At 43.9% G+C, this 24,595-nt stretch overlaps 1 protein-coding gene across 3 annotated transcripts in view; it reads left to right on the top strand.

Annotated features, from left to right (window-relative positions):
• GRHL1 (grainyhead like transcription factor 1) overlaps positions 1-15,648 on the top strand; it is a 69,696-nt gene extending 54,048 nt beyond the window's left edge. Inside the window, exons 10-16 of one of the 3 annotated variants that reach the window (XM_074947670.1) lie at positions 1,229-1,280; positions 4,337-4,476; positions 4,946-4,983; positions 5,598-5,686; positions 7,607-7,692; positions 10,576-10,640; positions 13,464-15,648. In XM_074947670.1, coding sequence (XP_074803771.1) covers positions 1,229-1,280; positions 4,337-4,476; positions 4,946-4,983; positions 5,598-5,686; positions 7,607-7,692; positions 10,576-10,640; positions 13,464-13,578 — 585 coding nt within the window. In that variant the 3' untranslated portion in view covers positions 13,579-15,648. Of the gene's footprint in view, positions 1-1,228; positions 1,317-4,336; positions 4,477-4,945; positions 4,984-5,597; positions 5,687-7,606; positions 7,693-10,575; positions 10,641-13,463 lie in introns of all 3 variants that reach the window. The other 2 variants (XM_074947667.1, XM_074947669.1) reach the window with 2 other exon arrangements.
• The last annotated feature ends 8,947 nt before the right edge of the window (positions 15,649-24,595 follow it).

Here is a 24,595-nt window from a genome sequence, read left to right as displayed (position 1 = left end):
ATCTGAGTTTTCCTTTTACAAAGCAAATCACCAAATCTTCCTCCCCACCTCACAATTTTCCACTGCATCCTATGTTCTGGGCAGGCAGTGGACTTAGGTGTTTGGCACATGCAGATGAGCATAGGGATGCTGCCACTTTGGCTAGCCAATCCTTTGGTTATGATTGTTCTGAATCTGAAGTTAATAGTCCGGCCTATATATGGCTTACTCTTAGGTTTTAGCTAATGTAAGGAGACTCCATCACTGTTTCACTTTGAATTATTGCAATAGAACCAGTAGCAGCACCACCTACCCACTCTGGGGCCTTGTTGTGCTAGGTCCTGTACAAAATACATTTAAAAACTCCTGCCTCACAGAGCTTACAGTTTAAATAGACAAGACAGATGAAATTTGGGAGAAAGTGAAGAGTTGTTATCCCCGTTTCACAGAACTGAGTGGCTTGCCCCAAGATCACACAGGAATTCTCTGGCAGAGTTTGGAAACAAATTCAAATCTCATTGGGTCCTGGCAGAGCCTTAGACCATCCCTACTTCCTGAGGTATCTACATTCTTATACGTCATAGAAAACTTGACTAGCTGTTGTGGTTTTTTTGGTCACATTCTTTTTGGAGGGACAGGGAATTCTGTAAATGTGAGGTAGGTTCTGCTTCCATCTATTCTGTATTAGGTGTTTGTTGATCCCATAGAAGCTAGCACTGTTCTGAAGGATGAAAAGTGATGCTTGTATTATTTTAGTGCTGTGAAAGATGGCACAGTTGCTGCTGACCAAGACTCTTCAACATGCTAGTATGTCTTGTTCCATCCTTGTAAAACTCTAGGGGTTCTGAATTTAGCTTGATTATAGCATCAGGAATATTTTTGATCAGAGAAAAATTCAATGATCGCTGTTTTATATCTTAGACACTGCTATTCTCTTAAGTGTATGGAAAAGCTGAAGTAACTGTGTGGTAACTTGCCATTTTACCACAGTCCCATACTTAAAACAAATTCAAGTGATTGTCATACTTCCATTAAATTTTGATTTGATGACAGTGCTTCAGAATAAGTACTGGACAGATTTTAAAAGAGGTATTTTCTGGCTGACCTGATGAAGTGGTTAGTGTGAGACTGACCGCCACGTGTTCTACTCTGTAAAGATCAATGTCATTGAACTGAGGGTATTACAAACAAACAACTGAGAGACTATTTTTTTTCTTTCTCCCTTCTTCCCCAATCTGTCATCTGACAGGGAGCAGAAAGGAAGATCAGGGATGAAGAACGAAAACAAAGCAAAAGAAAAGGCAAGTGCACTGACCCCAGCTCCCAAATGAATGCCTGTAAGTAGAAATTATTCCGCCAAGTGTTTAAATCGTAGGCCTCATGTCACTTACAGACTAGTTTTGTTTTCAGTACAATGGAATTTTCCTAGAAAGGAGTCATTGCTTGCCTTTTTTTCCTCCCATAAAATAGCTTCACTTTAATCCACTGTATATGGGATTGTGAACTGTATTTTTGCAATGCACAGGATAAGTTAGGAACTTCAATTCTTCTTCACTCGAAAAGAAACTATATGTGCACTGAGTGGGCTCCACTGTACATCCAATCACTTTATGGCTTTTAGGAGCCAGAGAGTAGAGGGAGAAGGCAGTGCTATTTGGACCAGCATGAAATAACACTTGGCAGTTGCAATCTAAGATGAAAAGTGTTGTGCAAGGCACTTTACAAAGTTGGGTAAACATGATTATCCCTGTTTCTACAGATGGGAAACTGAATGTTAAGGGCCTAGTTTTGAGAACTGGTGGAGCACCTGCAACTCCAACTGAAGTCAGTAGGAGCTGGAGATACCCAGAACCTCTGCAAATCAGGCTTAAGGGATTTACCCAAGGCTATGCAGCAAGTCACTGGCAGAGTCTGCAATACAAACCCAGATCTCCTGATTCCCAGCCTTGTACTTGACCCATTAGAGCTGAGCTGCCCCTTTTTAGTTAATACTCTAGTTAGACGTTGTTTCTACGCATGTAAAAGTAAGCCCGAGGGGCTTGATGCTGGAATGAGCAAAAGGTTTTCTAGCTATATCCTTCCAAATTTGTTTGCTTTTCATTCTTAATTCTCTCCTGCAAATCATACTTTTATGTTGACTCCTACGGAGCCAATGTTTTGATGGTCAGTTATACATTAACAGAGTTTGTTTGGTGTAAAGTTTATATCCCTGTTTCTCCTTCACGTTGTGCAGCAAGGAAAAGTGTGTATTCCTTGTCTCTCCTCTGGGCTGTTTGAAGATAATGTTACATCCACTTGATGTGCTTGTCAGAAGCTCTGCTTTTAACAGTCTGACTGGTTCAATAAGCATTAACCTCACAGTTTGTTTAAACAGGGTTTCCTGACACAGCAAATGCAGGCCTTGCGGCCGCAGAAGAAACCAATCACACAGGGAAACTCGGTTGTTCAAGGGCAGTTACAGGGAGTGCAGAGTTTTTAAATATATCATAAAAAGAAGGCTCAATGCTTTGCTAGCATTTAACAAGTGTGTGTGTGTGTGTGTGTGGGAGGGGGTGTGTCTCCTATCCCAAGTACAGTAGCCCAAGCAGGATCCAGAGACGACTGTGCACAGTACTAGAGCTAATGGCTGAGAAAGGGTAATTGCATGCTAAACCCCCCATTTGTAGAAGTTCGTATCTATCTTCATAAATGCTGCTTATGGAGCTAAACTTCCTATGCTTGGGCTGAGCCCAGATGTACTGTTTATTTCCCCATTAAGGTTGAATACATATTGTTTGGCTATTTTTGAGCTATAAGCATTACAGTGGCTTCCAGAGACACAATTGCTGTATCTATATATGGATTGCTCCATAATAGAGCTGGTTGGTAAATTTTGGTTGAAGTTTTAGAAAATCAGTTTTCCCACAGAATTTAAATTTTTGACTAATTGTTTTGAAATTTTTTCAACTTTTTTTCCATGGGAAATTCAGAATGAAATATTTCATTTTGGGCAGGCTTAACCCAAATCAAATCACTTCAGTTTGCCAACCCAAATTAAAATCTTTCATTTTGGGTCAGTTTGACATTAATCTCTGTTGATCAGAGCTGCTAGAGTGCCTCATGGGAGCTGTAGTTTAGATACCTCATACTCCATTTTCTGTAGGCTAGGTTTCCTAGCTGAACTACATCTCCCATGATGCACTGTGGTTTTTCCCGCTGGTTGAACTGATGTGCTGCATCATTGGAGTCTTGTGACCACAGTGCTCTATAGTACATGTGGTCCACCCCAGAAGCACCCAAACGACATTCCCAAGAGGCACATAGTGGCTAACAAGGGAACAGATTAATATTGAACTAGACTGAATTGTTTTGTTTCAATTCACAATGGTGAACCAAAATTTTTCATACAACTTTCCATTCTGCAACATGTTGGCATCTTGCCGAACTCTACTCCACAATAGTAACAATGCTTCTGTAGTGCTTTCCATTTGAGGATCTCCAAATGCTTTTCAATACTCTGTGACTGAAGCTTCACAGCCCCTGTGAGGTTGAAATATCCCCCGCACTGTGCAGAAAGGTACAGTGAGTTACACAGGAAGTCTGTGGCAGAGGCGGGACTAGAACCTAGATGTGACTCTTCCAGTCCTGTGCCCATAAGACCATCCTTCATAAATGTTCTTAAGTGAAACAAATATTGATCAGCTCTGTGCGCTTTTAAGAAGTGATATGCTACCAATATTGAAACAAGGCATGCCCATATACCAGAGTGCATGAGCTCACAGAGAAGGAGTGAGCTACCGGGGGAAATCTGTTAATTCATTTGGTTACCCGTTTAGACAAAAGCCCTTTCTCCTAACCCCAGCCAAGGAGGGAAGCAATGCCACTTGGCAAACACTTCCTGCCACTCACTGGAAAGGCTTGTGGTAGATTCCTGAAAAAATAGGAGTGTACTGAAAGTGGAGTAGTGTTCAAACTCTGTCATTTGAAATTGGGGTGTGTGGGAGGAACCACAAGGATTTTTAGCTATCCTTTGGGAAGATTTTACTGAAAATACCTGACATGTGACACATTCCAAAAGGAATAAGCATCTTTGGCCAGGGTGATTTAGTGGCCCCCAGAATAGGTGACTCCATCAGAGAAGGGAAAACCTCACACTTTCCCCTACTCTCCCCCCCCCCTCCCCCCCCCCCCAAAAAAAAACTAGGCTGAGAAATTAACAATGGGGTCCGAAGACCCTCCCCTTCACACCCACCCCAGCACATCACTGCTTAACAGCAATACATTGCTCTTAATGAGTAAGGCTACAACCATGTCATTGTCTTAAATATCGATATATTACAAATATCCATATATTACGATCTTTGATATCTCTTTACAGTTCCCGATGTCAAAGTGCCAATGCTGCCTTCCCACAAGCGGACAGACGTCACTGTCTTCAAGCCATCCCAAGATCTTGACACTCAGCCAGTTCTTTTTATCCCTGACCTTCACCATTCCAGTCTTCAGCGTGGGACTCATGTATGTGATGCCATTGTGTGCCCTTAATATAAAATTAGGGGCATTGTCTGCCTATGTAATGATACTGTACATAGCCACTGGGCTGGTTCTTAAATGTATAACAACTGGGAGCAAAAAGTTAGTATTAAGTGTGATCATATAAACCTTTATGCTTCATGGCATAAGCCTAACAAATGGGAGTTAGGAAGAAAACTTGCTTTGTGGGCAGGTAATTCTTCACCTTCCTGTAAAGCGTTTGAAGCTGGCCACTGACAGGATACTGGTCTAGGAGCTCTGGTCTGATCTCTATGTTCCTATTGCTGGCTTCTCAGGTCCACTTTTTATCTATCTATCTATCTATCTTTAGCTAGCTAGCTACACACACTGTGGTAGGTTCCAGTTAATGGTCCCATGTCATTTACCATCCAATAGTCTAATATAGAGCACCTTTCTCTGTATACTCAAAATTTTTTCTTGTTTTGTTTTAAAGGTCCTTCCGGTTGCACCAGAAGAACTGGAGGGTGAAGGGTAAGAGACTCGCTATTTCATCCATTCTATAACACTATTGAATTGCATGGTGCTGTAAAATCAACTAGGAAGGTGAGGTCCCTGCCCCAAAGAGCTTGCCGTGTACTCTAATATTTGGTGTTTTACTCCTCCCCTTATGTAAGCCCCAGACCATAGTCAGACCTATAAGCAGCACAGGCCCCAGGCTGTCAGTGATGCCGTCTTCTCCAAAATGGAAAATCTTGCATAGCAGGCACTCTCCATCACTATGCAGCCAGCTTGACCCTCAGGTTTGCTGCTCTGGGCTTTCCAGTGTGTGCCAAAAAATATTCACATTCCAAAGGGCCTTGCCCAGAATCTCCAGGTAAATAGCTGATTTGGTGTTGTGCTTAAGCAGCACAAGGGGACTCTGTTGTTGGAGAGAGAGAGCAGCAGCAGCAGAATCAAAGCACCTGGGCAGTTGTAAATAACGTGTATTGACTTGTGTAGAAAGTAAAGCCCATTGTAATTAGGGTAATAATTACCCAGGTTCTCAAATTATGTACATCATAAGATCCATGACGTGGCCATTTCCCTGCTTCCAGGCAAGAAGGCTGCTCCTGCTGATGTTGCTTTTTTTTCTTCCCCTATTGCAGCTCTAATATGAAGAGGGGGCCTTATATAACTGAAGATGATTTTATTGCACCTCCCAATAAGTTGACCAGAACAGAGGAACCAAAACGAGGTAACTTTTTTTTTGGGGGGGGGGGGGGGGGGACACATTTGTTGCATTGCCATGAAAGAAAGCCAGGTAAGGGGTAGGAATGCTTTTCTTTGGGTGGGTCGGGGAGGGTAGTGTCTGCTTCTTTTGATGTGCCCATCTGATTCTCATCTGTGCATCTCCTGCTAGCACTTATTTTGGGAAGAAAATATTCCCTTTTGTGCCTCAGCAGGGGAGCCAGCTAAACTTGCAAATACATAATTTTTGGTTTTAAGAACAGTGGGAGTTTTTGTCTCATGATCAGGACTTCTGGTTCTATTCACAGCTCAGACATTGACTTGTTGAGTAAACTTTGGCAAGACACTTAACTTCCCTGTGTCTGTTTCCCCCAGCTAGAATCGTACCACTTTCTTGGGGGCTTTTTTTTTTTTCATGGTTTTTAACCTCTCAGCACCCTGTTGAGTAGGGAAGTGCTATCATCCCCGTTTCGTAGATGGAGAAAGTGGAGCACAGAAGGTTAAAGGACTTGTCTGTGGCAGATGAGGAACTGAACCCATGTCTCTGGAGTCCCAGTTACAAACTTAACCATATGGCTGTCCTTCCCCTCTGGCTGCGATAAACAAATGAAGATGTTTGCTAAGGGAAAATGAGAATTAATGAGAGCTTTAGTAAATCGTAAAATGGGGACCTTATTCTGTGGGTAGCTGCCATAGCATCATATTTATGCTCTATAATAATACCTAGCTTTTATATAGCACTTTTCATCAGTGGACTTCAAAGCAGTTGACAAAGAAGGCCAGTATCATCTCCATTGTACAGATGGGAAAACTGAGGCACGGGGTGAAGTGACTTACCCAAAGTCACCCAGCAGGCCAGTGCAAGAACCAGAAGTAGAAGTCCAGAGTCCGTCAGTGCTCTGTACACTAAGCCACACTGCTTCCCTTGTATACATGGTTATTGCTCTGTTCGCTTTTAAATCCGCCCCCCTCCTTCTGCCTTCATTTTTAAACCCTCCTCCACCAAATTAAAAATCTCCAAGCATCCAAGCTTAATTCACCCCGTTTGACCTAGATGTTACAGTATATTTTTCCAAATCACAGGTGCGTCAGAGCAGTGAGCTATCAAACATAGTAAACAATATGTGCCACAATACCTAGTAATTAGAGGGTGAATTAAGGACTTTGAAGCTGTTACATGTCCACATTTCCCTGCTCTTATTTGCTTATTGCACAGCCTTAATGTAGTTTTTAATGGGGCTGTTTTTCTGTGTAATGGCTCCGTCTCCATGAGCTGGACGACACTCTGGCTGTCTGGCTTCTCATTCTTTCAGTCCAGTCTTTGGAGCGGGGAATCAGATCCATATCCTACTAAATGGAGCAACATGATTGCTAATAAATATTGCTGAACAATAGCAAGGAAGTGAAATGGGGAAGCAAAGAGGGGGAGAGACAAGATTAAAATGGGGGGGGGGGGAAGTATAGACCATTGCAAGAAACTAAAGAGAAGGAGTAGCAAGTTCAGCATGAGTAACTGAACTGGTATCTGCTGCATTATTTTATTTAACAGTTTCTCCAGGCAGCCAGATAGCATGGGCCATAGCCAAGAGACTCTGAAGGATGTGTGTTCCACTTGTTCAACTACTCTGCCTTCTCTAAAAGCATTTCCAGTGTAGCCTTTTATCTCATTAACAAATGGAGACAAATGCAGAATAGTTTCAAAGGCAAAGGTGTTTAGCACCTGAGCTTGGGACACTTCTGCATGTCTTGTTGCTTGTCACTCTTTCAACAAGCATATAAAAGGTACATTTTTGATTTAACTAAGTTTGTGTGTATATCTTCGCTGCATTACCTTAATGTATGTTACTCTGTGCTTTCACAACACTCACTTTGCCTTGTCCTCAAGGAACAAATATATATTAAAGCACTCTCTCTGGTTTGCATTCAGTGTTGCTGTATGTCCGAAAGGAGTCGGAAGAAGTCTTTGATGCACTTATGCTAAAGACACCATCTCTGAAAGGTCTAATGGAAGCTGTAAGTATCAGGGCAGTTCATAAAACCTTGCGTCCTGTCTGTGAAACCATGAGCATGACATCTGGTTCCCTAAATACTTAAAGTATGGCGGAGCTTGAATTGTAGCTGCAGTTTGAGTCATCTAAATATTTCTGTTGCTTCCAGTTAAAAAGTAGGTGCTGGTTCTCCGCCTAAGTGACCTTTGAGTAAGGGGGAGAACACTGCAGTTAACTCCTCAGCTTCTAGTTAAAGCTGACTTTGAAAAATAGAGCAAGCAAAGACCGTTCCTTACCGGCATCCTTCACCGGTGCTGTGGTGGGCTTAGCTCATCAGGGGAGCAGCTAAGTCTGCAGTGGGCTCTAGGAAGTTTAGTGGTAGTTCCAGATACATTCGAAGTAGTGATCTCTCAGTCAAGAATAGCTGGATTCTAGAAATATTAAACATGTTTGCCTGGGATCTATTTTTCTATACTTAAGAATTCAGAGTTTGAATAATCTGCGCATAAGAGAGCAGATGAAGCTCATGGCTTAAATTTTCAAGTAACTGGTGATTTTAGGAGCCTCCATTTTTGTGTGTCCAACTTTGAGACATCTTAAAGGGGCTTGATTTTTGAAGAATGGGTGCTGCTCAGCACTCTTTGAACATCAGGTACCTTTTAGGTGTCTCAGACTGGATGTCCAAAACCTTGAGGCACCCAAAATCACTAGTCATATTGGAAAATATACACTCCTAGGTTCATTTTTCATCCAGATTCTGTCCACCGAGCTGCAGAAGAAGCTTTTTTCAGATTTTTCCATTGGTATCAAAACTAATCTGCAGGGTCCTACTTTGTGACTGTTTTTCATAGTTTGGGGGTAACATTTTAATTAGTTGCTGGAACAGTTTCTGGAGCATGTCCAAATGGCTTATATTTTTATCAGTCTTGATTACTTTTTGTTTTCCCTCCAAGCCTAGCGAATTGTATCCTCATTCCAAGGGACTATGTTAATGCCAAATTTCAAGGTGTTTTTGAACAAGGGTTACAGCAAAATATCTATTTTTGCAATGGGAAAACTGGTTGTTGTTGTTTTATTATCCATAATAAAAAATGGCTGAAGGGATTTTGCTTTAACTTTATACAGACATGCCCACATGCACTCACAAATAAAATTCTTCTTTAGTCTGAGACCAAGCCTGGAAAATGTAAATTAAAAAAGTGAATATTTCAGGAAGTTGTGAGCATGTGAAAACAGAGAGGTTGGAATGGAAACTGCTGTGCAACCTTAACTGCAGCTCTTGCTACTGGCTACAATAGTGTGATTTTTAAGCTACGTCTATGCTGCGCCACAATGTGGATTACAAGGGCGTGAATTGCAGAGCACACCAAAATGTGCTCCAGCTGCTCTGTGTGGAGGCTGCTGGTACAAACTAAAAAGGTCTGTGGTTTCAAACAGGACTATGTTCACACGAGGTAGGTACCTTCTTTGCACCAGCAGCATCCATGCAGGGCAGTTAGTGCATGAAATTTTGGTGCGCTCTGCAATTCACACCCCCATAGTCTGCACTGTGGTGCAGTGTCGACAAGCCCTTAAATTGCAAAATAACACCCACTCCTCCAATTGCCTGCTGGGGTACAGGGAAAGTGTAGAGGTTACTTTGGGGAGTACCTGTTGAATTTATAACAAACATTGAAACTCTTGGTCATTTGATTTTGCTTGCTTGTCTTTGTCCAACCAGTGCCTTGTTAAGGTTTGACGGTTGAAGGGTTTAAGGTGGTATAAGTGAAAGCACTCATTAGCCTTAGTCCTGGGATCCAAAATCCATTCCCTAATCTGAGATTCCATCATGGCTTTTGTGACTTGCACTTACGATGTGTTACAAAGCACTTGCACCTAATCTTTGGGGGTACAGGGGAAGAAGAGTTTATTGACCCAATTGTAGCATGTTCTACTCAGACCCTGATGTAGGAGCAAGCAGAATGTATGTACTAGAACAGATCTAAATCAGGGAATCCCCACCTGTTACTACGTAATGCAAGATGGGTATTTGCTATCAGTGTGAGATTAGAACAAAAACAATACTGTAGATAAAGCAGCTTGCCAAAGAAAATTGGTTGTAGAACAATAACAACCACTTTGTTGTGGGTTTTACAGGTTTATGTGGTTTATGTAATAAAATACTTAATGAGGTGACTGCTGTTTTTTATACTGACCTCATTTTGCCAATTATTGTAGGATATTTGCAGCTGTCTTCTTTCCTTAGCAGAGCATGCACATTCCTCACCTCATTGCTTCTGGGATGTGGGGGCAGCATATCCTTCCCTCTCCCCAGTGGCTAGGGAAACTAAAGTTTAGCATTTCGTTTTAATTGCAGAAAAATGAGGGTTTTTATCAGAGAATTTTATTTATTTTATTTTTTATCATGGAAAACTAAGATCCCTGGTGACCAGTGCCAGTTTTCTTCAAGGCCTGTTCTGCCATACATAAAGCCACCATGGTGTGGAACCCAGTTACCACCTGATAGAGGCAGTTGTGGTTAAAACATGATTCAGTAGTTTGTTGAAATCGGAGGGTTCGCTCAGGGCTCAGTCATGAGAGCACTTTTATTTAGTTGTTTAAATATGGATGTTTGAAAAATTTGACCAGAAACTTCAAAGTGAAAATAAGAAAATTTAAGCATTGAAACTGATTGATTGCATTCCTGTCCTAGTAATTAATCCACTGGTAAACTGGAAATCATAATGATTAAAAATTGGCATGTCCTGTTGATTGATTGGGCTACTTTTTAGGAATGTCAGTGTCAATCTTGCAAGGCAGGGTTTTTGTATTTCACTTTTACTCAGGTGCACGATACAATGATGTAAATCAAACAAAGTGGCCTACAGTCTCTCTCATTTAGGGACTCTGTTTTCTTTTTATGTTCTAGATATCTGACAAGTATGATGTTCCTTTTGATAAAATTGGAAAAATCTTCAAGAAATGTAAAAAAGGGTGAGTATGTCTCAAGTAACATCTACCACAGCTTTCCAAAGAAAGGGTGATATCTTGTGGTGTTGTCCGGCTGTTTTAAAAAAAAAAAAATACACATTATAAACCCCCTGCATGCACACGTGCTCCCTTCATACGCAACACAGATGCTAAATCTGTTCCAAAATGCATAGATTGATTACAAGGCCAGTAGGGACCATTTTGATCATCTAGTCCGACCTCATGCATAACACAGACCCCAGACTTCCCTGAATTAATTCCTGTTTGAATTAGAGCATATCTTTTTTTTTTTTTTTTTTTTTTTTTTTTTTTTTTTTAAGGAAAACAGCAGTCTTGATTTAACATTGTTGTTGATGGAGAATCCACCACAGTCTTTAATGCCCTCACTGTTTAAAACAAAATAAAAAAACCCTGCACTTTATTTCTAGTCTGAATTTGTATAGTTTCAGCTTCCAGCCATTGGATCTTGTTTATACCTCTGTCAGCTAGATTGAAGAGCCCTCTATTATCAAATTTCTGTTCCCCATGTAGGTATTTACAGACTGTAATCAACTCACTCCTTATCTTTCTCTTTGTTAGGTAAATATATTGAGCTCCTTGAGTCTTTCACTGTAAGGTTAAGGCATGTTTTCCAACCCTTTAATCGTTCACATGGCTCTTCTCTGAACCATCTCCAATTATTTATCATCTATTTTGAATTGTGGACACCAGAACTAGACACAGTATTCAATCCTTTAATTTTGCATACCTTTGGAATGTGCTGTAAAGAGCTGTCCTCGTATGAGTCAAAATACTAAAGCAGGACTGCCTGGGAAAGGTGTGAATTGAAAGTGTGCTAACCAAAGGCAATTCAATTTAGGCAGACATCTGTATCCATAAAGACCATTTCAGGAAAAGAGGAAGTGGTGTGATGTATCCAGATTGCAGCAATTGAATTGCCATCCCCATTGCGTTTTGTTGTCACATCCGTAATTGTTAGGTTGTGTGCAGTGTTGTAGCTGTGTTAAATGGCCACTTCACCTTGAATGGTCCCTTGAAATGTGTGTTCACTGCTTATGCTAAACAGCCTGTTCCTCCTTGTATTTAGCTGTGACACTCTGGGTATGTCTACACAGCAAAGAAAAACCTGTGGCTGGCTTGTGCCAGCTGACGTGAGCTCGTGGGCTTAGGCTTGTAGGGCTGTTTTACTGTTGTCTAGACTTTTGGGCTCGGGCAGGAGCCTGAGCTCTGGGGCCCTCCCACCCCACAGGGTCCTCGAGTCTGTGCTCCAGCCCAAGCCCAGCTGTCTACTAGCAGTGAAACAGCCCCATAAGCCTGAGTGGGCTGGCATGGGCCAGCGGCGGGTGTCTAGTTGCTGTGTACCCTCTGAGTACCTTTCCCAGACACGAGGAGGATCTCAGTGAGGCAGACAAGCTTTTGAGCCACACACACAGAAGTTGATCCAATAAAAGATACTGCCTCACCCACCTTGTTTCTATATTTGTTAGGTGTCCAGCTGAACCAGTTCAGAGCTTTGTGAACTGTCCATGTGTCTTGAAACTGAGTTAGCATCATAAAGATTGTGGGTCAGGAGTGCTGTGTTGGAAAAGGTTTTCCCATCCAATGAAAACCTTCCAAATCTCAAAAAATTTCCTGTTCTGCTGTGGGACAAACCTGAGACCTTTTGATATTTTCTGCAAAAATATAGAGGCCGCACCCGAGAATAACCAAAGCCCAGTGGTTTTGGCACTTGCCTGGGATGCCTCCAGCATCCTGATTCAGAGCAGAGACTTGTACCTGCGTCTACTGCATCCCAGGTGAGTGCCTTATCCCCCAGGCTATTCTGGGATGGAGTCTGTCTCCGTCTCTCCTGTTGGAGTTGTTCTACTTTTTGCATAAGTAAATAAATAAATATTCATTGGGACAGAAAGCGAGAGACTGACTCTCTAGCCCAGTGCTTAGGGCATTCACCCGGGATGTGAGGCCCCTGTCCAAGTCCCTGCACCAGTGAATATTTAATTATTTATACAAAGTGGAATCAGACAGAGTATGGTCTTGGACCTGGTTCTCCCATGTGTTTTGCATTCAGGTGAGTGTCACAACCAGGCGATTTTGTGTGTGTGACTCTCTCCCAGCTCTATTTATCATTTTTGAGATCATTCTCCCTCCCTTTCCCACACGCTGGTCTTGCAGCTCTTTCAAATTGTGGACAGTGGTTTGTAAGTGTGGCTTCAAGCCACAACAGTAGCTTTTGAAGCAGATTAGATCAGTTAAATCAGTGGTTCTCAACCTTTCCAGACTACTGTATCCCCTCCAGGAGTCTGGTTTGACTTGCATACCCCCAAGTTACAACTCACTTAAAAACTACTTGCTTACAAAATCAGACATAAAAATACAAAAGTGTCACAGCACACTATTACTGAAAAATTGCTCACATTCTCATTTTTTACCATATAATTATAAAATAAATCAATAAGAATATAAACTTGCATTTCAGTGTAATATGTCGAGCAGTATAAATATTTCATTGTCTGTATGAAATTTTAGTTTGTACTGACTTCGCTAGTGCTTTTTCTGTAGCCTGTTGTAAAACTAGGCAAATATCTAGATGAGTTGATGTACCCCTTGGAAGACCTCTGCATACGCCCAGGGGTACACATACCTCTGGTTGAGAACCACTGAGTTAAACCATGATAGCAGATGAAGGGTTAAAGAGGGGTAGCAGAGATCCCGAGTTATTTCTGGGCAATCCAGAAGTGTTCTCTTAGCTTTAAATCAGAAACACTTAATGCATTTCTGGTAACTTCTTCACTTTAAACTATAATACTTACCAGCCTTACTTTCTAGAATCCTGATCAACATGGATGACAATATTGTGAAGCACTATTCGAATGAAGACACCTTCCAGCTACAGGTTGAAGAGGCTGGAGGATCTTACAAGCTCACTCTCACTGAGATCTAAGACCAAAGCCATCAAACCTCTGTGGATTTTAAATGAAGGTCTCAGATGAACATTTTTCTGTAATTTAGTCTGCCGGGTAACACATTAATCGCTTTCTCTAGAAGAAACCCAATGAGTTCAGTTCTTCCAGGGATCGGAGCACTGTGTGTTTAGCAAAGTTGATACAGTCATGTTTCTGTTCTTCCCAAAGGACAAAACAATGCTCATAACTCAGTGCACTCAAAATGAGTGAACAAAGATATCAGGAATTAAATAATATTTATGTACAAAACATTAGCAAATGGGGATGGGGAGAGAAGCCTTGAAATAGTGGTGATATTCTAACTTCTATTTATCTATTAAATATTCATGTGAGCCTATCAGCTGATAGTGTCTTATTGGACTGCTCTCTTGTAGATGCAGCTGCACAACTCTCATTGATGCTTATGGGAGACTAGACTCAATAATGTTTACTGCTGAACAGGGCATGTTGCTGAAATCACTTGTTTAATTTTTGGGGGAATGTAAAACTGCCTTGCTCATGAAGAACTTACCTAAGTTACTGTGTGAACTCATTTGACATGAAGCTGTATTGTATATAGGTGCAATATATTTTTGAAGGTTTGTAAATGTGTACATAGGAGTCATATATAATATATATAAAAAATATGGTGTTCATGTATATACAGTGAATATATGCAATGAACCCTCCCTAAAGGGATACTATATGCAGGCAACCAGCTATTTAAAAGCCTAGTATGCGCCAAACCTGAGCACACATTCTATATTCATAGAACGCACAGAGATGACTTGTTTAAAGAGGATTTTCCCAAGCAGAAGGAATGATGCTTACCATACAGCAGACCCACTCTGTACACCGTGAGGTGTGGTGGGTTAGACTTGTGTTGTACACTACCAAATAAAGTTCTACAATGGCTGTGTTACTCATATTCTGTACCTGTAGTGAGATTGTGTATTCTCAGTCTTGAACCTGAGAGGAGCTGTGTGCTTGTGCTTCCAGGGGATAAGCCAACCTCTTGGGTTTATGAAGAAGTTTTCCCTACGGCCAGCTATTCCGTAACTGCCTGCTCCAGGATTTCTCACACCATCTTCTGAATCCAGCGCTGGCTACTGTCAGAGACAAGATATTGGACTAGATGAGCCAGTACGCTGATCCAGTCTGGCAGACCCTGTGATCCCGAGAACTTGATCCTGCAGGTGAATAGATAAGGATTGAGAGATTAAGGCCCAAGCCACCAGAAGGGCCATGTAGCACAATGCTCACAATCCAAGTAGCTGTCCGGAGAGTGGGCCCTGCAGGCTGGCAAGCACACCATGCTCCGTGTTCATTGTGAAGCATCAAGCCTGCAGCTGTGGGAAGAGAAACTGAGCAGTGGCTGCCTGTGACCAAAACACTGTTAAATATTAAAATATTTAATATTAAAAATATTTAAAATTGCTGCTATGCATTGTATCATAGCCTTTACTCTGACTATTCCCCCGTCTTCCAGCACCAGGCCTGCTACCCCTCCATTATTCCTCAGTGATCAATTTGGTGCAGGGACAGAGATTTGCTGACCTACTGAGCGCTCCATATTCTCCATGCTGTGTGAAAATCTCTCTGTACAGGTTTTCAGCAAACGTTGAGTGCTCAGTGCTTTTGCAGACTGCAGACAGTTTGTAGGACTCAAACCTAAAAAAGAAACATGTCTGTAATGCCATGGGCATATTGATGAGACTGCACCAGCATGTAATCTCTCCTAAGCACGTCCTGGTTTTAAGAAAAAAACAGAACTCTGTTGTACTCAAGTTTCTCTGAATTTACTGCAATTTGGGCTTCCATTTATAAATTCGGGGGGAAATGTTACTGTGGCGAGGGAATTCTTATACACTCATGTAGAAATACAAATTCATTTTTATTGGAAGTGGAAGTTTTATTACAGAATCAGTCTAGGGCTAGGGAAGTAGATTTAGATCATTTGTAGAAGTAGACTTGATATGATTATTTCTTGTACTGTTATCTTAACGAAGTATGTGACTTAAGTTAGGGGTTGTTTTCCACTATAAAATACTCTGGGAAACGGGTCTTATTATAATAGCAATGTTGTATGTTTGATCAAACTGGAGTTTTTGGTCTTGCCTACTGTTTTGTTTTTTTTTAATTGTATAATTGAAGATGTATTTTAAAGCAAAGCTATTAAATTTTATATGTCCATTTCTAATTACGAGACTCTCATGTAATTAACAAATTTTAGCCTCCCTTCTGCTGTGACTAACATGCAATTTTAAAACAAAACAAAAAAAACCAACCTTGCCTCCTAATTTCTCTTACAGATATCAGCCAACAGAGGTGCCCCTTGCTTTGTTTTTATCTCCTCATAGCGAACACCAACACTGTGTTTAATATTTATTGGTTTCAAGCCAAATAGATCACTTGAGAGAGAGTGTGTGCGTGTGCGTATGCATGCATATTTTGACGGTTATTAAGGTAAAGGATTATTGGGCCGCTCCATTGAAATGAATGACAAAATTCCCATTGGTTTCAGTAGAGTCAGGATTTCACCCATTGTTGTTCTAATGACTGTGGAGTTCTGCTGTCACTAATATAGTTCTTTAATTGAACTGAGAGGTTTAAAAAAAAAGTTCAGAAGATGTTTCTTTCCGTATAGCCTCTTGTCATATAGGAAGCGTTTTCTAAACTCTCAGCCTGTCCTCGAAGGCAAAAAAAAGTGGAGAGCTGCTGCATCATAAGCACCAATTTGCAGCGCCTGATTGCACTTTGGTAAACGCAGTTGGCCCATTGTTTACAGTTTGGTACCTCTGCAAACGTAATTCTGTCCGGCTGGAGACTTTACAGCACAGTAGCCCTGAATGGAACACTGGACATTACCAGTCATGCCATTTCTCAAGGGATCAGCCTCTCCCTGCTTTTAGCTGCAACTGGGTACCATTGGCTTTCCGAGGGGAGCTGACAGAAGCCTGTGTAGAGCTACAGTTAAGTAGCTGAATGAATGGATCCTTCCTTATCTTGTCTGGGGTGAGAAGTGCCAGACTGTGGGCTGGAGCGTGAAGATCTCTGTTTAGCCACAGAATAGGTACAGTAGAGGGGATGGCAGCACAAGCTCCCGCACCTTGATCTGCTGCACGTCTCAGCCTTTAGCAGTGGTTCTCAAACGGGGTTCGTGAAATATTACAGGGGGTTCTCGGGGGGGTGGGGGGGCACTTCCTAGTGGTGGACAGAGCTGTCTCTAGGGACCCCAGGCAACATGGGGCCAGCAGCCCGGAGCCCCTGGACTTCCAAGAGCTATGCAGATCAAAGCAAGCATATCTATCACACTGAGGAGATTGAAACTTCAAGACTCCTTATAAGAAATGGAAAGGGAGGTGGATATTTTTTGCTGTTTTTAAAATTAAATAGGCAGCTAGTGTTTTTAAAATTATGAACAAGTTTAAGCTTTGTTGTAACATGCGTTGTTTGCCTGGACTGCTCCAGACCTGAATGCTATGTAGGAGGAACTCTGAGTTGGCTTCTTGAATACCTTCATGCTGTTTCACATTTGATACTCCTTGATGAAATATAGGAGCCTTGTCTTATAACAGGCTTATTCAAAGTGATACAAGCTACAAAAGTGAGATCTGGGAAGAGTGTTTGTTGTCTTCGTAATGTAATAAAAATACTATAATAAATAATGGGTAATAATGTCGTAAAAACAAATTTAATATTTCCAAGATCACTGCTTTTATAGTTTATACTCAGGTAAAGGAGAAAATCCCTGGAAATATTCATTTTTAGGAGGGGGTTCGTGAGACTTGACATTTTAGTGAAAGGGGTTCACAGGTTGTTAAAGTTTGGGAACCACTGGCCGATAGTGACTGCTGATTCTACTCATGAGGGTGCCGGTAGGTGGGGGGGATTTGGTTTTTGTGACATGAGCACCTGACCTGTCCCTGGTGAGCACCAAGTTCCTATCACAAGCTGCTGTGGTCAATACAAACCTGCTCAGTGTTTGTTTCAGACAAGGTGAGCGTACAGGCAAAAGGCTCTATAACCCGCTGCCACTCCCCCAGTCTCTCCTATTAGACTCTTGCAGTGTCTCCGGCTCTTGTCTGCAACTGTGGACTCAGAATTACCTTGCTGTGTGTTTCCGCCCCGGGCTGCTGCAGTGAAGGCTATTTGTGAAGAACGCTCCTGTTTCTCTGTGTAGCATTGGGTGGGCCTTGTGAAATTACTAATTTTTAAAAGAAACAAACAGCAGCTTTGAGAGAAGCTGGAATGCTGCTGGTGCTTCTGTAGCTCTTGGGGAGGCCGCTGACTTTTCTCTGGTACCGGGTTTGTTTGGAAGACATTTTACTTTTTTACAGCCAGGGCCCCTCTTCCCCATGGCTACTAGGTTAAGTACAGCCTTAGCAGAACTGGAGCTCGGCACTTTCTCCTAGTGGAAAGGAGGCTCCTGGGCACACAAGGCTCCCCTTGGGGAGGAGCAGCATAGCTGGCAGAATGGCTCAGCTACAGCGATGTCTGTAGCACTCGTATCCCTGTCCCCTAAAGGGCCAGTGGATCAGCATCCCTGGCCCTGACCTACTGCATTCTGGGGCATAGTAAGACCCTAGTGCGTGTGTACAAGCATGTTGGGGGATGCAGAATCATGAAGCCCTGCACGCACCTTTGAGCCGACTTGCACTGGTTCCATTGCAAGCCAGCCGTCAGTGGCGGAAGGACAGGCTTGCCGGCTGTGATTTGCCCGGTTGCAAAGACTGAAACGACAACTGCTATGGGTGGGGGAACTGAGCAGTTCAGTGGATTGCTAATGGATGCAGAGCCTTTCATCTAAGGTGGCTAGATCAAATTCAGCCTGTGGTGGTGGTGTCCAAAACTTACAACCTAATGGCTTTTTGGCCTTCATTAAATTGGTTTGATCTCAAGGCCCAAAGCACAGTTGGAGCTGTTAACAAGCCAGTTCTTGTGAGATTGTTATGGAAAAGCTGGCACTGCTCTTGCCTGTGCTCTTTGTGTGTCATTGCGTTCTCCAGAGTTGTAAGTCTGGCAGTTTACTCACTGTCTCGGGGGGGAGGTGGGGGGAGTTTGGTTGTGGGGGTAATCCTCTTATCTGCAAAGGAGAGGCATGATGGAGCTGAAGGTAAATCAACTCCCAGAGTTTCAGAACGTGTACTTTTAAACCAGCCACCCTACAGCAGGATCCAAGTTACCTCTCAGAGAGGTGAGCTTGAGCTTTATAACAGAGGGTTGGCTGCTGCTTTGACTTCAATCTTTTTTTTAATGTGAAATCTGAATTCTAAATCTGCCCCAGAGGCTGTCAGCCTCTTTGCAGAAAGGTCACAGTGACAGCTCTTTCCCTGGCCTTGTCATTAGATGCATCACTTATGGTGCAGTGAAAGGTATTTCAGGTCTTTTAAAATTTATTTTGGGTAATTTAAATATTTGTCAGTGTTTTTTGTGGTTTCTTATTTGTACAAAGCTATATTTCCATTGTCTGATTGCCTGTGCACACAGTTTGGGAATTGATGGCACGCTCAGTAGATTAAGCTTGATTTATTTTGCAATATGTAAAATATGCCCATCACACAGTCTCTGGGTGCATGTACAAATATACCAAAGAAAACAATCCAGTGCCCAATGTCAACTGTACTGAACTCCAATACACCACCTCTATCATCAGTCTTTTCGGGCAATAGCCTGAATCAACAGATGAACTGTGCTCTGCCATGTAGGTCAATGAACTTAGCCTTTTGTTTGACCAACGTGGAGAAAAAAAACCAACTACTATAGAGTAGAGGGTCCTGCACTGAGCTTGAAGTGAAGTTCTCCACTGCCATGATGGAAGGGAAAGGCAATCTGAAAGGAATCCAGGACCCAAACCATATGGGGTTTAGGCATCTTGATTTGCACCTGGAAGCCAGTGCTGGCTTTGAATAGCAGGTGTAATGCATGGTCTATGACTAACTCCATAGCACTATCAGCACAGCTCGGGGTGGAGGGTGCAACACTGTGTGCCCAAGAGTTAGCTGCCCCGAGAGCTACCAGTCTGGCACAATGAGCCAAGTTGGCTGGGGGATCTGACTCTATACATTTGGGGCTAGAATTACTACTGGCACAAGTGGATGCAACCCTGCTGAAATGTCTGAAGGCAAGAGAACTCCATGCAAACCGGAGTGCTACCCCAGGAAGTACAGGGAGTTCCCAGTCCCTGCAGCTCGAACGCTCCATGGAAAAGGTAGGGGTTCAGGCATCTGAGTGAGGAGAGTAGTGGGACTGCGTGTACGTTCCCTGGGAGGTTGTTCCGAGTAGGTGGGGTGGCGGGAAAGAAGGTGCAAGTGGAATGGATGGAGACAAAGGGAGCGCTCAAAGAGAGACACTGACAAAGCCCATACATATCTCCAGCCACAGCTACCCAAGAGAGTTACCTGAGCCCTTGGATTGTGGTCACCTCTGGGGGTGCAGCAGGGGGGAGCGTTTAAGTGCCCAAGAATTGGGTGGCTCACCTATTTGTCACCACAGAGCTAGGAGTACTACCTTGGGCTCTGGCTCAAAAGGCCAGTCAAGGACACTGTTGGGATTTTCCCAGCAATATGCCACCTCTAATTTTACTCTTTATTTTTTTTTTAAAAAAAGGCATAGACTTTGCAAACAATAATAAATAGTCCAGTAGATCACTTCTGGGGCCAGGCAGGTCTCTAGGCTCTTCATGGCTTAACTTTCCTTCAATGACACTGTGATAATTCTTTGTGGTAACAGGTGTGGTGATGTCTTAACTCCAAACTTCTCAAAGCAGGGACGTAGCCATGGGTGGGCCAGGGTGGACAGCAGCTTAGCATCAGCTTAGCATCCAGGCCCCCCGAAAGGTGAGCAGGGGTGTACTGTTGCCACAGTGGCTGAGAGCATCACTCAGGCAGCAGAAATCCAGAAGGGAGCTATGCACCCGCCCTTCAGAAAGCTATGCTCCAGCAGCTCTGTTATGCCATTTTCTGCACCGCCCAGTGCGTGTGCCCAGCTTGGCAGGTGAAGCCCTGTGTCTGCAGGCACCAGGCTAGGCAGAGGGCATGGCGACGGGGGAGTAGCTGAGCTAGCAGAGTCTGTCACTGCCTGTCCACCCAAAAGTCTGGGCCCACCCAAATTTCCTCTCCTAGCTATGCCACTGTCTCAAAGCTCTTTACAAAGGACTGGATCATTACCCCCATTTTGCAGGTGATAGACGTGACAGCAAGCAAGTGACAGAGCCCCAGCCCCTTGGTCAGACTATTTGACCCCACTTCCACTGTTGTTCACATTCCGTACAAGTAACAAGAAATGTACATATCTGCCACGGGGAAGGAGGACTGATTTAGACGTGCTGTTCCAAAAGCCCCTGCCAGGACCAAGGTAAGGTCAGTGCCCCAAGACCAAAAGTAAATCATTAAAACAGCAATGAGAACAAATGCTGAAAAGCTATTGCCTTTTACCTTAGCCCTGGTAACATCAGATTTATCAGGTGCTTGGTTTATTCCCCCCTGTGGGACAGCTCCATCTGTGTTCCTGCTGTTCAGCTTTGTCAACAGCCAGCTGCTTAGCGGCAATGTGCGAACAGGGGCCTGAGTCAACATGCTTTCTCGAGGGGAGCTCCAAGGGATGAAACACCCTCTAGCATGGCTCCTTGTTCGTAGTGATTTAAAGAGCTGTATGTGTTTCATGTATTGTGGTTTTAGCCAAACACTTCTGAGCTATTCCAATTCAGAGCTGGCTCCTGGCTTGAGCTGTTTCTGCTTTCCCAGCATTAGGCTGTACCTGCTGTGCTTTGGGGGAGGGTCAGGTGGCCCAGTTGGCTGTTGACTGCCACCCTGCCTGATCATGCAGCAGGTGCATGTTCTCCTGTGGGTTGGAGGGATGGCATGAATGGATTGGCTGGTTGCCTGTTGTTAGGGTTGAAAGCTGATGATTCAGTGTTTGGCCACAAGTTGAGGTGAGAGGTGAGATGCTGTGTGACATAGCGGCAATGTGGTTTTCTTCCCCCTTTTTAAATCCCCAGTCACCCTCTTCACACGCAGGCTCTTTGTTCCCCTTATTCTGCTGCTTTGACTGCAGAGATCAGACTCTTTGATCTGATGAAAAGAAAAACTCAAGTGATCTAATAACCAGGTATGAAGAGTCTCTTGTGTGTATTTAATTCCTCCTTAGAGCTACCTGCTGTCACTAGTCCTGTCTCCTAGCATTGCTGTTGTCTGCCACTACCCAGCTTCCCCCCGCCCCCTTCACTGATGGCTCTCCTCCCCGCCCCCCTCATCCTTGGGGACTTTGACTTCTATGCTGATGAGCGCACTTGCATCTTTCTTTCTCTCACAAACCTACCCATTTGATTTCCTGCCCTGGATCAACTTCAGTGCTCACTGCAAAGGTCACTCCCTCAACCCTGCTTTTGCCAGCAAGACAAGCACATAAATAAACAAGCAATCCCATGATCTTAACTGCAGCCCTTGCTCTCCCTTCCCTCTGCTCTCCCTTTGTCAGTTGTCACTTACCAGGTTATGTCTAAACCCAGACTCCAAACTCTTTAGGGCAGGGAATGTGTCTCTTTGGCACTGCAGAGCGCCCAGCTGTGGATAAATTTTATTATGATAATGTTGAAGTTAAAAGAAAATGGTACAGAGTTTAAGCATAGAAGTTTCTGGTTATCAGGGAATAAGGTACAGATTATCAAGAGGTGCGAAATTCGGTTTAGGAACGGGTGGCGTAAGGAATACATAATCTGCAGTCTCCCCGATTGGGGGTAAAAGTTTAACCGGTCAAAGTACAGACATTGAGATATGGGGGTATGTTGTCTATATAATGGCTATGTTCAGGTGTGGAGTATAATGAGTGGATACGATGATGGGGATGGATCTACCCTCATTTGGTGGGATTTAATGTTCAGTAAGTGTATGGTTCCAGTTCATATGGTCCAATGGAAAAAGTCTCCCAGTCCCTTTCCCATAGCTGATTCACGATGTCGTACCGGCTCACACCTCCTGGTACTGTCGGTGGCCGGTGATGCGTTTGATGTAGATGTCCCCGGACCATCAGATGGTGTCGGAGACCATGAGGCGCCGCATGAGCCGTGCGTGGCATCGACCAATCCCACAGATCCGCAGCACACGCTCATTGCAGGGGTCCCAAGTGCCCAGGGCTCTGATAATCAGGGCATCCATCTGCACCTCGTAGCCCTTCGCTCTCAGGGTGTCGGCCAGAAGGGCGTATTTTTCCAGCTTACGAGCTCGGGCTTCGTGGAAGGCCAGGGTCCTGTTCTCAAAGGAGACTGTGATGTCGACAAGGATGATCTTTTTCTGGGCCTCGTCAGTGACTACCACGTCAGGTCGCAACTGGCTGTCAGTAGCGGGGATGACGCTGTTCACGGCGACCTCCCCCAGGCGCGGTGCGATGGCTTTCACCAGCGGTTCTGGATGGCGTTCTGGCGCAGCTGCCAGGCTCTGGAGTGGGGCTTGCAGCTGCCATACACAATAATGCTCTCTGTTGCTGGTTTTTTTTTTTTTTCCTCCGCTCCTTTCTGAGGCGAAGGGTTGTTTATCCCTCACCCCTCTCTTGCAATGTCACTCAGTTCTGGCCAGCTTTTTCAAAGGCTGGCCCTAGGCACTGCCAGAAGATATGGGAGCGTTCATGCAAGGGAAGGCACAGATGAGCTGTATGGGATGATTTAGTTGGGGTCCTGCTTTGAGCAGGGGATTGGACTAGATGACCTTCTGAGGTCCCTTCCAACCCTAATCTTCTATGATTCTATAAAAACAACGAGGAGTCCTTGTGGCACTTTAGAGACTAACAAATTTATTTGGGCATAAGCTTCCGTGGGATAAAACCCACTTCCTCAGATGCATGGAGTGGAACATACAGTAGGGAGGTATAAATACACAGCATATGAAAAGATGGGAGTTGCCTTACCCAGTGATTCTGAATAGATGCCAAGTTCCAAAGGGCATATTGGATCATGCTTAAGTCTGTGGGACCCACAGTGCCTGATGCACAGAGGGGATGAGTCAGAGCCCGGTTCTTTAGCTTAACCTCAAGCAGGTTGTGCCTTTAGCTGCAGAGGTCTCGGTGCTGGCTGACCAGGGTGTCTCTTGCACATGATTGCTAATCCACAGGCACGTCAGAGAGGGTCAAGCAGGCAAACCTCTTATCTGCAGCGCAGTGCGCCTTGCGGGAGTCCCTGACTTGGACGTAGGTGTCTAGTTGTGCTAAGCCCAGCCCATGCGCACTATATTTAGACAGGTTGTTAGGAGAAATGTGCAACCTGTATTTGCAAATGAGAAGGAGGAGGGGGACGGCGGATGGATGAGATGCTAGTGCTTGGAGAACTGACTGTATAGATAAAGCTTTTCAGAACAGGCAGGAGCAAGTGTTTCAGAGACTGGCACAGAGACTGTGAGGAGCTAAGGGACCTGGTACTTCAGGCCCAGCATAGTCCTGCAATACAAATAATGGTCAGGACTGTTAGGACCTGGCCCCACCACTCACTTGGCCCTACATTTCTTCAGGGTATGCGTTAAGATCTCCGTCTCCCCTTTGTCCTAGGCTTTTCACTGGCCATTTCCCCTGTGGCCATCTTCTTGGAGTTGCTAGGTAAGGCTTCTCCTTCCCTAAGGAGAGTTTTGTTGGGGAGGAAGGAAGCTGCAAGAGTCCCACAAGCACCTGGCCCCATGAGTGAACTGGGCCATTCCCTTTCTTCAGCCTCTCCTGCTGCCTTCTATGCAATGAATCCCAGAAACCCTTGCAAGGGTCTCTGCTCCCTGGTGCTAGGGGAGGGGAGACATTGCAGGAGCTAGTCCCAAGAAGACCCAGAGGAAGAAGATAAAGGCCTAATGGTGAGGAAATGGGTCAGGGGAGAGCATGGTCAGTGGGGCATGGTAGGTGAGGTCGCAGCAGGGAGTAGGTGGAACAGCTTCCAAAAGCAGAAGTTAGGGCCTGTTCTCATGGACTTTTGATCTTGGGAGAGCCCCAAACCTGGCATGCATACTGCTTGTATCAGTGGATGCCAGTGACGTGATCGGTACAAGG

The sequence above is a fragment of the Natator depressus genome, chromosome 3 (genome assembly GCF_965152275.1).
Source record: "Natator depressus isolate rNatDep1 chromosome 3, rNatDep2.hap1, whole genome shotgun sequence".
NCBI classification, from domain to species: Eukaryota; Metazoa; Chordata; order Testudines; family Cheloniidae; genus Natator; species Natator depressus.
Note: the sequence above shows the minus strand (reverse complement) of the source record. Positions and strands in the feature narration are given on the sequence as shown.